The sequence below is a fragment of the Nipponia nippon genome, unplaced genomic scaffold (assembly GCF_047370975.1).
Source record: "Nipponia nippon isolate SJK-2023a ecotype South Korea unplaced genomic scaffold, ASM4737097v1 scaffold_7, whole genome shotgun sequence".
NCBI classification, from domain to species: domain Eukaryota; kingdom Metazoa; phylum Chordata; class Aves; order Pelecaniformes; family Threskiornithidae; genus Nipponia; species Nipponia nippon.
The window spans coordinates 18,098,611-18,113,601 of record NW_028262391.1 but is presented as its reverse complement, the minus strand read 5'-3'; the positions used below and the strand labels follow the sequence as shown (position 1 = coordinate 18,113,601).

Here is a 14,991-nt window from a genome sequence, read left to right as displayed (position 1 = left end):
AATCCAGTAAAACCAGGATTACACAATAGATTTCATAGTATAATAAAAGATCAGAGTTCATTAGAAAACGAGGAAGACAAAATTTGCAAGGAATTTTCTATGTGCTCATGGCTCAGCACTGGAATCTGGAAGTATTCCTTTAATGCAATATTGGTACTAAATTAGTATGTTTGTGCTACAGGCAAATAACAAATAAACACACACCACAAATAATTATCTTTTCAGAAAGCAAAAAATTAAATGCAACTTTTCTAAACAAAAATTTCTAGCACGTGAAATCTGATGCTTTCACGAAGACCCTTATTTGAGCAAATGGCCTCTCTCTTTTGAACATATCATAAATCCATCATGCTTCAGCCTAAGAACACTGTGAAGCCACATTATGAACAGGCCCGGATATGTAGCAATAAATTGCCTTTATTTTTACTACAGCAAACAAGTTAAACAATGGGTAAAACAATAAAAACTGTATTCATTAGGAAGTTCACAAAGCCCTGTTGAGAGATAGTGGATCTGAATGCCTGTTTGGAGTTTCTTCCCCCATCCTTAATATCCAGAGTTCAACAGTGGACATGCCAGAAGAAGTAAGTAAAAGATACTTCAGATTGAAAGTAAGAGACAGCTTAGATACTGGCATGCAAGTTTTTCCAGCTTTTACGGAATATTTGATTCTCCCAGAAGAATAAGCCAGCGTGAACAAGATGTTATATCTCAACAGAGGTGTCACTGATTTTTAATTATACCTCAAGGTTAAAAAAAAACCCAAATCATTAGAGCATAACATTTTAGAAAATATAGAAGAATGGAGGTAAATAATACATCCATCATCCCAGAAGCAAAATCTAGTAAGGACTGGGATAAGGATGACTGAGATATTACTACTAACAGTAATGTCCTATTATAAAGTTATTAAATTCAGTTATTCTCTGAACAAATCAATTGCTTGTCTCACAGAAATTATTTGAAAATGTTGCACTTATTTTAGTCTTTTTCCCTAGTATCATGACACAATAATCACAAAATAATGGAACACAAAGGGCAATTATCTCACTGGTGCACAATAAATTAATTCTCAAAGGCCTAAAACCAGTCTGTAATGTTCTGCGTAGTTTAGAAAACGAGGAAGATACTGCAGCTCTAGCCACTTTCTGTTTAGACTCTCTCATTTTTTTCAGTCTAAAGTCTGATCCACCTAAACTGTTGTGATGAGTCAAAAATCCTTCTTCCAGCTAGTACATGCATTTGTTTATTGTAGTGGATAACAGCAAACCAGTATTTACTTAGAAAAGGTTGATCGAAGCGTTTCCTGACTTGTAAATCCTCACGTTTTCTAATATTGATAAGGGGTTGCAGTTTTATTTTACTGGAATCCTATAGCTGTTCTGACTGCCAACACATTGTTTTAGAGTCAAAAGTGATTAATCTATAAATGCTAAGCTGAAACAGAATAGGACAAAATATAATTATTACTGTAAATTGTCCAGAACACTTACAGAAGTACCACAAGATAACACTGACCATGAAGTCATGCTTAACCTTCTCTCCCATTTGGACTACAAGAGTGTCTGGGAACTTTAAGGGTGGGGTGGAAATCAAGAAATTCATCACATTATTCACCATCAAGGAAAGAAAAAAAAGGCTTATTTTATCCTCTAATTATTTTTACTACACATTTTCCTCCTCTGAAAACCTGAAGATCTTCCAGTCTTTGTTACCGACACTTGCATGTCAGTAATGAAACATCTACCAGTGTGGATGTATGAAATACATTTTGAACATTCAAATTCTGAGTCTCCCAAAACTGAACCAACCATATGCAGTGAAATCAGCAATAATACTAATTTAGCAAACTTAAGAGAAAAGTAAGTCTTAATATGTGCTTCTTTTCTATGTATACAAATAGAATTCTCTTACCTTTTGTTGGACTCTGGTTCTGATCTATAAATCCTTTCAAGTCTCCATTTGTGGAAGTCACACCAACCTGAACAAAACATTTTTGAAGTCTTAAAATACGATAAACCTTTCTACGTTTTCTAGTATGCGACTAACAGTATTATGAAAGTAATCTGTTCTGCATTTCTGAAACATCATAATCCTATGGATAGTAGAGTCTAACAAGAGCATGAGATTCAAAGCAAAGGATCCAAGACATTTACTGTGTATATATGAAGAAAAACTCTAATTTTAACTAAGTTCTTGCCTAAAAAAAACCCCTAAATATTCTGATACTGTACTATACATGACCCAAGCAGCACATTCTGGCTATTATGGCGTAAGTCACTGTCCCCTTCAAGTCAAACAGAGCAGCTGCCACCAATAACACAGCAGAAATCTGCCTGATGTCCAGTATTCTCAGTACTAAGCTGCATGGTCTACAGGTCTGAGATGTGACTATTGATGCATTTTAAACACATTCCCTAGTCTTCAGAGATAAACCGATTTACCCTAAGGGTAAGTTATTGGAGACATGGAGAACTTACTTAAATCATATACAGAACGGTGCATCTCAGCTTTTGGCATGTACACAAAGCATAGAAAAGTGGAGTTTGTATAGAAAAATGCAAGATCATTGTTCCTGGATGAGGGAGGGAAGAGATGGAAAGTCCCTCAGATCCCAGCTAACAAGGCATGGGCCCAGCAACAGCAAGTAATGGTAAGGCATTCTGCAGTTTCAGAGCATTATGCTTGCACCACCTTAGTAACCTCTGTTCAACAAAGCATTTTGTTTTGCTTCCAAGATGGAAGCTGTGATAAGCACTGAGGGATTGAGCTCCGTTGGAGCAGTAGGCAATTAAAATAAATACTACAAAATCTCTTTTTAAAATAATATAAATTTTGAGTACTTCTGTAAATAGTTGGGACAAAGGGTTCAAGTCTCCAAGTTAAGAAAAAACAATCATACAATCAAGGATCAAATATTTGCTTTATTTTACAGGCGTATGTAGTAATAATGGAACATATGCTAGGGCCGCTCGTAGAATTGTAATCATATCAAATTAGAGAATCATTTAATTGCAGGCAAATTAAACAGTAGTAACATGACACTGAAATCAACTACACAAGAACAAAAAATACCTACTACAAGCGTTCCATTGCTCAGTTCCACTAGAGAACTTGTATTCGGCAAGTAATTTTTGAAGGGGAAAATCAGCACACAACATGGTGACAGACTCTTTTGAAACTACTTCTATTAAGATTTTTTCACCATCAGGAGCAACATACGAACATTATCTGTTGCTGCACTATCCTGATAGTAAAATACTGCCTAAATGAGCTACGTTACGTGCTTTTGTAAACAAGCTCTTAGAGGTGCTCAATATAGTTCATCAATTTATCTCAAACATTGTCTGTATCAGACTTGCTCGTTCCTGTCACACCCAACTAGACGGTCATATACTATTTCCAACGGGCAACCAAGTGCTTTGGTTGTTGCAGACTATGGTATCACCAGAAGTTGCTTTTGAAACAGAGCAAGTCTGTCTCATTTTTTCCTCTCCGTTTTCCCTTTTGTCTCCCACCAGGTGGCAGCGGTGCAGAGGCAATGCAGCAGGGCTGGGGAGGACGTGAACACGAGCGCCTGGATTTGAGCAGGGGAAAAGAGGAGGAAGACATGAAAACAAATGCAAAACGTCTCCTGTCACGTTTTGGTAGCAGGTCCATACGGAAAACAGCAGCATTCTAGTATTCTTCCCCCTGGGTGCTTGGGCAGCAAGGAAAGCTCATGTGGTAAGAGGTCACTGTGATTCCTTACACTGAAAATGTATTCTTGAGGAGATCTTTAAAATAGAGGTTGGAAAGGTTAGTAAACTGCATAGCATATAGCATTGAAAGGGCATTATGACTGCAAAGCCAAGATGAAGAGCCAGCACTCTTGGATCATACTACTGCTGCCTTTGCACAATAAATAACAGTATCAGCTTCTCCCTAGGACCCCTGCCTCTGCCAGAAATAGAAGAACACAAACATGAGAAAATTTGATTAATTCAGAGAAGGAACAGGGGAGCCACAGGGACAAATATCAAGTGTTAGCTATATGGCCCTTAACTCGTTCCAAGAGAAAGGATAAGAGTTACGATTCCCACGAACATCTTCAGAGACAGCACTGCAATTTGTTCATGATTGAACCTTCACCTCTAGATTTACAACTGTACACTTCCCTATTGATTCATACTGGTGCTTCAATTAGACACTGAGGATGATAAATATATGCACTGTCAGCCCAAGATGACTCTCCAGCTGTTATGAAAATTCAAACACTTACATTTAATTCTCTGAAAGATTTAGATTATATAATTGACTCAATATTTAAGGAAATGTGACAAAGTACTTGAGTTCTTTTTTTTTGTCTTGTACTTCAGTGATCCAAATGATACAAAATTACAGCAGAATTTTAGTTTGCATAGAAATATGTATTTTCATGATGATGGTCCTAGTAACACGTTTATAAAGAGCATCCAATGAACAGGAGCACTTCTCTCAATTTTATAATCTTTGTATCTAAGTTTAGAAGAGCTTGAAAACAAACTTGAATTTAACGAGAACTTAAATGAGAAATATGCCAGATCTAAAGGAATTTGTTTCTCTTACAGAAGAATTATCGTAACTAAGCCCTCAGAAGCAGCAAAGTGTGATGCAATATCACAGTACCGCAGCAGAACGAGAACCTCATAGTATTCCGTTTCAATGTCAGAGAGGTCCCAGGCCATGTTGCTATCTGGAGACTGTACCACCTACTGCTTTTGGGAAACTTGTCATTTTAAATGACACTCCTAAGCTGAAACCAGCAAAAAATCCAACCCTTACTTAGGTATTTATTACTTTTTGTATGGCTTGTGTGATATTTCTGCTTTATAACACTGCCCCAGAGTGCCTGGATTACTGGGTAAGGCTGGACTCCTGCTTCTGTCCATCTGCAGCAAGATGAATCCAGCCATGAAGGAAGATGAAGCAAGCACTTGGCAGGCCTTTGCATCCTATTAAATATTTTCATCAAGTTTTTTTCCCCTTTCCTAGTAGGTGACTAAGAAGTTTCCAAATGGGGTGAGAGAAAGAAAAAAAGAATCACAACCAGAGTCTTGGATGGGGCAAACTGTCACGAGCTGCTCTTGTAGCTTATCAGCCTTCTCCCCTGCTTGACATATTGTTCAGGTAGCAAGTCTCTGCCTGCAATCCTTCCCTTTCCTTACAGAAATTAACTTTCCCATTAACCTGAAAAGTTTTTGTTCTCTCTGCCCTAGAATTAATTCAGATTATAGCACATAGAAGTTGTAAATGGGTAGGGAATCCATTAACTGGCTGTTTTCTTATACCTGTAAGCCCTAACAGACTCATCTGTAGACATACTGTAGTAGTATCACTTACAGAAACAACTCAGGTAGGACCTAAAAAGGGCTCTCTCATCATAAACTAAAAAACCCGCATGGACTATCAGTACAGAACAGCTAGTGCCCTTTACATTGTTTTTGAAGAGTTTCCTGTGTAAGACAAGTGTTCAGGCTTGTTTAAGGCCCTCTTGAACAACTTCAGCAGTTAAACTAACTCGTTTTCTTCCATATTGACATGTGAAAGGAGAACTATTATAGCCATTTATCTGACCTCATCTATGAAAAGACAACCACCCTCTGAGAAGCAGTGACAAATAACTTCACAAGCATACGTATATAAATTCAGATCAGACCATCAAAACTAACAGTCTTATTCAAATAATCTGCTTGAGTCCTATTATTTATTTTGTCCTAAAAATAAGTTTACCACAAGTATTCACTCATTTTTCCCCATTTCTCAGTACCGTTTTGGTGCTTTCTTACCTGAAGGACAGATGGGAATGGAAGTACAAAACAGGGAAGAAAAATGGATTTTATGATATAAGCAAAGAATGAAATAACCCATTATGACATGGCAATTTAAACTACATCTGGGAAAATGTGTATGGTAAGCATGTAAACATCTCATCTCTAAGAGAACCAATAACTTTTATTCAACATTTTATTATTCATAGCTGGTTTGGTTGGATTTGTTCTCTAAGGAAAGTCAAATTACCCATAAACTATGTTCCACAAGCAGATACTAGAAAGTGTCCTGCATTCAGAGAAAGTGAGCAGTGAGCCCAGTCTTCATAATTCTCCCATTGCATACCCGAAAAGTTAGCAAGGAAAAACAGTTATAGGGAACATTATTCATCTTACATACACATTCAACCTATGGAAACATTCTGCCACGTGCTTGAAGCGCAAGCTTCCTTGGAGACAAGGCAGCTCAACACAGCTTATGCATGTGACATGCAAAGACATTTTAGCCTAAGCTCGCTGCGCTTTGTTCTTGTGATGCATTAGGAGCACAAACATCCCTAGACTACTGTGGCCCAGTTGAGGGGTAGTGATTTCTGAACATAGAGGTGACAGCTTCCTGATGTGTACATGTTTGATGAAAGATATGCGCCCTTTAAGAGTTTCCCAGAAGATGTCCAAATTCCGGTACTTTAAAGTTCTCTTTCCTTGATGTTTCAACAGGAGAAAAAAAAAAAAAAAAAGATGGAAATACTTCTGCAGAGAAGCTCTCTTCCTCAACTCACTCTGCAGATCATTAAAATATTTCAGACAGTGTAACAGACAAACACTAACCTTACATTTGAAACAAGTTTCAGGCTGCAGAAACCCATAGATGTATGCTAAACCCTGGCACTCTGCAAACTCAGAAGCATTCTTGGGCCTTTAACAGCAATAGAAAACAGAGGCTGACACTATTGGCCTGAGTGTGCAGTTCTGAGTAACTAAGGTTGGGAAATCCTGAAGAAGTGCTACAAATAAGGACAGAAAGCATATGACCACCCTTGTTTTTACACTGTTATTTATTTTGCAAATCCTTTGAACAGGTATACTTAAAAAACATGAAAACTGAGTTCTACTTTCATCTGCACCACAGTAACTGATTTTTTTAAATAAACCCATAAACATTAGCTAAATAACTAGGTTTGCATAGTTTAATATGCAAAATTTCAAAGCATACATACCAATAAAATATTTATTCTAGAAATAACTATAGCCTTGCGTTAAAGTAAACAACAAAAACCCCATATTTCTATATTCAGCACAAGCGTAGGTTGCCCAGACTGAATGTCATGTCCGTCCTTAGAGGTTTTCAAAACCCAAAGCCCTGAGCGGCCCGGAACAAAGCACCAAGCAACTGGGTTCTGAATTCAAGTGTCAAAGAGTTTTATGCAAAGCACCAGAGTAGATGGCCTCCTGAGATCCTTTCCAACCTATGTCACTCTCTAACTCTATCACACAACTCTCCATGGATTTTATTGGCATTGGTATTTATCCTTTGACTGCATTGAACAAAAGGTCAAAACCACAAATGATCTGGATTTGTGCAGCTGTTCCACATACATCAGTAGAATTACCTATTTATACTACAGTTGAATATGGCCTATGAAATAAGTAAGTCAAAGGGCTTTGCATATACACATCAATTTATTTTCTGGATTGGTCAGCTTGAATCAGTCAGTCAGACATAAGACATCTGAAAGCCACACCTGGAACTACACACCAAATGAAGCTATTAATAAAGCCAATAGAAAAGAAGTTTCCAAGACTTGAGAATTAATTTAACCAAACTATGCCCTTGGCATCAATCTAACCAAATACGCACAAAAGCTTTTGCAGTTACTGAACAGGGAGCCATCCTAGGGTTACCTGCACTTTTATTGTGGGGTACTGCTTCAGTCATGTTGATTCCTAAACCTGTTCAGATTTCATTAGACTGTAGGATGCCCTATCATAGGCAGTCAACAGGTAAATTGCCCGGGGCCCAAAGTCATACTCAACTCACTGACCACCAAGCTTAATCAGAATACAAACTGTGTACCTCAGGAAGCACAGCTAATTAGGCAGAAAATTAAGGTCAGGATGTTAGACATTTCATAAGCTTCGTCAGAACCCAGGATAGGGGAGTCAAATATAGAGCCTCTAGACACCAGACTACAGGCTTGTTAATGCAGCAGATGAAGAAACAAGAAAGCCCTCAGTCTTCTAGAAACCAAGAGTGTACCGACATTAGTGAAAAAATATGCAGTCTTTCTTGAGTTTCGAGACTTGGACTCAGTAGAAGGATGTTATCGTGGTGCAAAGGTGAGATGCTTCAACAAAATGAGAAGCTCTCTGATAACTCTGGAGCAATGTTAGAGGAATCACAGAATATCTCAAGTCGGAAGGGACCCATAAGGATCAATAAGGAAACAGCATAAAGCATTGCCCCGGTTATCAACCTGACCTATAGCTGAGTAAACCGCACATCCTTAAAGAGCTTCTAACCAGTTTAAATGTATGAAAATACTGCAGAAGATGATGGGGTACGCACTTGTGGTATACAAAAATTGGACAAGATTTTTGAATGTCTTTGTGTTTGATTTCTTGTATGGACAAATACAAGAAATCAAACACAAAGACTTTCAACTTCTGAAAGCCAGAAGTGACTGGTAGCATGACAATGTAAAAAGTAATACATGTTGTAGAATTATACTTACATTTTTTGCCGTCATGTCAGACAATATTGCTTTATACTCCGTAAAACCATAAGATATTCCTTTTCATCTTCACAGAATCTTTAAAATGAACATCCTGTAAGAAAGATAATAAAATATCTTAGTTAAAATATATTTTCAGTTACCTCTCTAGCTGAAACCCTGCATCTCCAGAGGATACTTCCCCCACACACCACTTTTTGATAAAATCAATCACCACAATAGTCAGGTTCTGCATGGATACTAGAAATGTACATTGCTTGGAATAGGCAGAGATGTAATCATATATAAGGCCCAACTTACATAGAGGCCTAACTATATTAATGCGCTAGCAGCATGTCATACCATTTTTGAAGTCTTGTAATTAAAACCATGCAATCATTTGCATCTAATGCAGACTGACTCTAAATTAAACTGGAAGTGAATTAATTCCCTCCATTGTGTCTTTAGCCTCCAACAACAGAGAAAGCTTCTAATTCCATCACTACAGACATCCAAAGATCTTGATAAAAAGTAGGAAATACTATCAAATGTATATACACAGCAAACATTAAGTATTTTTAGGAAATATCCAAGAAAAAACCTTCCAGTTCAAACTCATCTTTTTTAATATTTTCAGGCTTTTTTATTAACCCTATGTAATTAGAATATTAGAATTCCAGGAAAAGACAAACATTTTGGTATACTGAGAAATGCTTAAAGTGACTTCTTTTTTAAATCAAAGCTTCCAGAAGTCTTACAGAAAACAGAAGAAAACAAGTTACAAATCAATGCTGGCAGCACAAACCATTTTAAAGATAGAATTAACCTGACAAAGCGTTTAAATACTTTGAAAATACTTTATAAGTACTACTTGCTATTAAAAAATGGACTACAAAAGACATCTGAATTGCACTTGGATGTATAAGAGAGGGAGAACTGTTCACACTTTCAAGTGTGGAATCAATTCAGCAAAATCTTGGAAGATGCCTAAACTAATTACCAAATATGAGTCACGACCATTTACAGCAGAACTCACCAGCTACAAAAGCAGGGTGCAATTTATGCTGTTTCCTCTGTATTTTAATCTGCGCAAAGTTTGAGAACGGCCAGTGTCTTCACCTCCCTTCTAGGAAAGTACCAAAAATTGTTTCAGTAGTGTGCGTACCTAATGGGGAACTCTACCATCACCGCATTAGTGGTTCTGGACAATCCAGAAGAATTTTAAATTCTAGGATATTTCTATAGATTTCTTGGTTTATTCAGATGTTGTATCAGTTAAACTGTTATTAGAGTTAGTGGAAAAACATTTTATTCAACTTAGAGGTGTTCTCCATTTCCTGTTGAATGAGTTGTATTTATCTTCCTCAGTGCCTCAATTTATTGCAGCCATAATTAAGCAGTTACTCGAGTATGTGAACACCACACAATGCTGTCTACTAAGACATTCTCCCATGAAAACCTGTAAGTTTTAGTTTCACAACAAAACATCCAAGAAAATAAGCAGCATTCTTCTCTGCCTTCAGAGAGGACACTACTGAGAGACATCTACTCACACCCTGGGGAAAGGGGCTACTGAATCTGTGTAGCAATCCTGAAACCTGAAAAAGAGCCACAGAAAAGCCATAAAGCTACAGTGGTCATGGCAAAGAGCAAATCCTGAATCCTTGCGTCTGAAAATTATGATCTCTGTGCCTTTTCTTTTTCTACCTTCCTCCTCCTTCCACACAAACTGGTCAAATACATCATCTGGAGTTCTGGCCAAAATTCATGATGCAGTTTGACCTCCCTCTCTTGCTTTGAGAGGCTTTACAAGTCATTTACTCAAATAAAACATAGTTAAGAACACATTTGGTAATAAGTTTTAACCTGTTTACAGATAAACAAATTAGTTTAATCTTTGACAAGTTATTTGCTGTCAAGCTTAGTGATCCAGTTTATTGTCCATAAACTATTACAGTCCTTTGCCACAATGCTCTTCAGCCAGTATGAACAGTTGGTATTCTTCCAGCTTTATGAACACATTTTGTCAAGCTCGAGAAGCCAGACTTTGTGACCCCACCATCTGCCATGACCTCTTGTCAGGTTCAGACAAAAGAACCTACACAGATGGCCTCAAAATGGAGATTCTCTTCATTCCCCATTGCTGTTTGACAGCTTGCACCACACAGACAGAGAAACATAAAATTCAACCTTTTTGTTCTTTAGCTGGTTTCTACTGAAATGAAGCTGCATAAAGACAGGTTTAGAGCCCAAAGCACATGAGACACAAAGATTGCTTTATCTGAACTAAGGTTGTCCCTTCATAATCTAAGCCTTGGTTTATAAAACACTCCCATAATTTTGCCTTTTGGTCAAATATCATACAGTACAGTGAGCCAACTGAACCGTCCAACTTTGTAAACTTTGAGTTGTAGTTTCGAGAACATATGTTGCCTAATCACTTATGCCAATGACGTTAAAAAGCCAGTTTAGGCACTAAATTTACAAAAGCCCAGATAATCAAGCTCTAGTTACAACAAAACAGTACAAGAGTGTTTATCTGTACCTATTCTCATTACAAGTTAAAAGCCAGATCTACTCTGAAGTTTCAGTGATACTGAAGCTGAATCCCAGTACAAGAAACAATGCAAAACAGAAAACAGTTATCTGCAGAAAAATATTATATTCCTTCATAGGTTTATTTTCTATGGTCCAAAGTCTTATTTTTAAATTAACCTTTTGAGATATACATACAGACTAAAACCTAATAGTAGAAAAGACTAAAGCCCCATACCATAACAGTCTATTTTCTGCCCCTGAAAATTAAGCTTTACCAAACTTCTCCTGGTTTTCTTTAGCTTTCTCAAATTCTTATCAGTACTTCACCTATCACACCTTCATATAGACCTGCACCACACAAAGATTCTCCCCAGTCCCAGAGGCTGCTTCCATTTCACAACAGAAAGTCTCATCTATGTAAGCATTACATCAGTATTAAACATCTACAAATTAAGGCAACTATTGGACAGCTACCTAAATTGTTATGATGGACATTATCATAGTCTTCATGGAACACAGAAAAAATTGTAGAGATATTTTAGTATATTAGAATTGATTTTTATCATCACCAAAGTGTTTTTTACATTTACTTGATCAAGAGCGTTGCAAAGTGAAAATTATTCCAAGTAACTGGGTCAGCTAGAGGAAAGAAAGTGTCTTCAGTTTCAAGAAAAAGGAACATGTATAACACCAGCCTTTCCACTAGAAATTAGTTTAGATTCTTCACACCCCTCTCCATAGTACTAACTTTCAAGCCATGCTACTGCAAGGCTGATTTCAGAAGACAGCAATAAGAAAAAGATTCCTTATTAATCAGTACAAGCTCAGTTTTAAACCACTAATTTATGCACAGCATCTACATGGATTAGACCACCTGTTACACATATGTTGCTTCATTGTGTCTCAGTTTTCAGACCAGTAAAATTTCAAAATTATGAAGTACTTATCAGAAATCCACCTGCTCCCAGGAAGTGTTTCCCCATCTTGTTCCTAAAAAATATTTCAACATCCAACTCCTTTTTGCAGCAATTGAGATAAAAGAGAACTAATTTTAGTGAAATTATCTGTATGTACTAGTCAGATTAATTTCTTGGTACCCCAAGAAAAAGAAATACAACTTTGTTATCAAATTTCTGAAATTTAAATTACAGATTTTGCACCTCTGTAAGAAGATTTCATTGATTTGTCAACGTTTTTCCCCGAGTCCTCTTCAGATGACTTAAGTCTCAGTTTTATCCTTTAGCTATGTATATAAGAAATAAACTTGGCCTACAAATACTGCAAAAGACAGGAATACCCATGTCCATATAACATCCAGCTTGTCACTTAATGAAGAACTTCAAAAAGCCAACCAAGGGGTGTATTCAACAAGTCACACACACAGAGTGGGAAATAAGTCACCATCTTCAGTTGTCACACAGTAATTTTTATTTTGAAAATAATATTAGAAAGTAGCTCTTAGGAAACATTTGAAAGGAATTCCCACCGTGATGTGAATGATGAAGGTCTTGCAGGTACTACAAGTTATTTTTCCAGTTTTTACTGTGAGCAACTGTATGCCTTCAAAAAAGCCCTAGTAGATAACAGAAAAGGCAATTAGAGAAACTGAACAAAGGAAATCTAAGTGACTTGACTGCTAAATGGTATTAGGAGTTTTTAACAAAATAAAATAACTTGAGAAGAGTACTGAGCTTAAAAGCTTCATCGTTTAATTGTTTTTTATGTGACATGAAAGACTGCAACCTATGAGTCCGAAGTACAGACGTTTTCACTGCTACATGACACAAAAACGAAATGAGCATGACTGCTTTAAACCAAGATGCAAATGGAAGACATGACTACATGAACCTAATTTGAAAGTGAAGATCTCATCTTGTAGTTCGGAGGAACGAGCTGACACACAAGAAATCAGAAGGAACAAAACCAAGTAAGTACCTACAATTCATCAGGTTCTCCTAAGTTGCTGTGATTGAGCAAAATGCCAGTGTATCATCAGAACAAGTTAACTGACACCTCCTGACAACAGCAGCAATTATGGCTCAAGTTTACACAGTACAAAGAACCTGGAAAAACAGACAAGGCCTACATGCAAGTTCAACTAGTACCAACTGTAGCACTTAAGCTATATAAGTAACAAGTAACATTTAGTGTGCTTTACTAAAAGCATGTCAGGGGAAATATCCCTTTAAGAACCTCATGCAGCATACACTGAGGCAACAAATGAATCAGATCCCTTTCAATACTTTCAGACTTGATCCCAAATGCTACAGCCCCATTACTCCCACTACTCGCTATATTTACTCTCACTGTTGTACATATTATAACATGATTAGCAAAAGCACTGTTGATGGAGGCTACTGAATATCTTGAATCCCAGGGATGAAAACAGGTCTGAGTGGATGTACAAGTAACAAGAACATACAACACATGAATAAAATCCAAAGCTGTAATCAAACTCTCCCCTAGATGAAAGTGCCCAAAGTCTCCATGTGCCTAACTGCACTGCTGAGCCTCAAGTTCTGCTGCTTGTCCAGTCCTGGCAGTGCTGAGACCCAAATCCCATCACCCTGGAACTAGATATTCCTTCTCTCACGGGACTCAGTTTCTTAGGCGTGCTCTTAGACATGCCCAATGTCATGCAAGTACTAGCAGTAAAATATATGTCTAAAAATAGGAGCAGCACTCATGGCTTATTTCAAAATCAATGAGGGGAAGCATGTCCCTTATTGCTCAAATAAGGAGGACATTACATTAAGCATGTGGAATAATTCCCAAGTACTTGAACCTTTGAAGGATCTTTTAATTCCCCAAACCAGCTTACTGTCATTCAAGATAAAGTACGTAGGGCTTGACATCAGAACAGTGGATAACATTCATGCAACACTTAAAAAAGTAAGATGATCTAAAATTTCTTTTTGAGTTTTATAGACAACTTACTTTTATCAGCACAGATATGCACAGATACATTTGGAATTAACAGAACTTTAGCTGCAGTTCTTTTAGGGAGACTATCAATTCTATAAGCTCATCTTTTGTTCTCTAACTAGGTTTCTAGCCTAGGGTTTTTTCCATAGCTGACTACTACACAGGGCACAACATTTGGGAGTCTACTGCTTCGGTGGAAAGAGGCAGGTACAACTTCCTTTCAGAGTAAAGAGCACACTGTATTTTCACAAACATATTTTTGCCTTAAGAAATTTCATTTTAGCAACGGATTGGCATTTGAAAAAAAAATCAGGGATCTGTATGAATGACTGTAAAATATCTTGGTAAGACAGTCTGTGTGCATTGCCAGTAGTACGTTAGCCCTCTTTCAATTAAGCTCAGCTGAAAAGAGCATCTTTTTGACTACTGAGATTTCAAACAAGCTTCTTGCTACCACCAGCTCATATGCTGTATGATACATCAGAGAATGCTCTAGATATTAATCTGGTCTTGTAATGAGTTTTAATTTTGAGACTTTAAAATTTCCAGAGTTACAGTACATTGACAAATACACAGAACAGTTTAACCCTCCTGTTGAAAGACACTTTTGTCTACACTCTGCAGCTGGAAGGATCTTAACATCCAATGAACTGAAGATAATTTTACATTTGCATTTAATTAAAGATCACCAAGTTATATAGGGATAAAGAACTTGATGGAGAGAGACTTAGCAACTATTTCCTACATTTTCCTTATAATTTGCTAGAAGCTTTGTTCTAGTTTAAAGCCATTATTAACTCTACTCTTGAATGGATTGAAGATTATGACAGCATTCACTGAAGGGTAAAGGTTACAAAAAATTTCATACTTCTTTAGCTGTAATTCAGTACAAAGGCAAGAAGGGATTTTTCTGGTGATGCACAAACTCTCAAATACTGATTACAGCACACAAAATTACCCAAGGAGTACAAGTCCATGAAACAAGTTGAACTGATGTAAGATCCTACCCCTGCTATCATGGCTAA

At 37.1% G+C, this 14,991-nt stretch overlaps 1 protein-coding gene across 5 annotated transcripts in view; it reads right to left on the bottom strand.

Moving 5' to 3' along the window:
- TFDP2 (transcription factor Dp-2) overlaps positions 1-14,991 on the bottom strand; it is a 61,783-nt gene that overhangs the window by 39,957 nt on the left and 6,835 nt on the right. For 3 of the 5 annotated variants that reach the window (XM_087740232.1, XM_087740233.1, XM_087740230.1), the window contains exons 2-3: positions 8,525-8,618; positions 1,915-1,981 (exon numbers count right to left, since the gene is read on the bottom strand). In XM_087740232.1, coding sequence (XP_087596358.1) covers positions 1,915-1,981; positions 8,525-8,539 — 82 coding nt within the window. In that variant the 5' untranslated portion in view covers positions 8,540-8,618. Of the gene's footprint in view, positions 1-1,914; positions 1,982-8,524; positions 8,619-9,539; positions 9,630-14,991 lie in introns of those variants that run through there. The other 2 variants (XM_087740231.1, XM_087740240.1) reach the window with 2 other exon arrangements.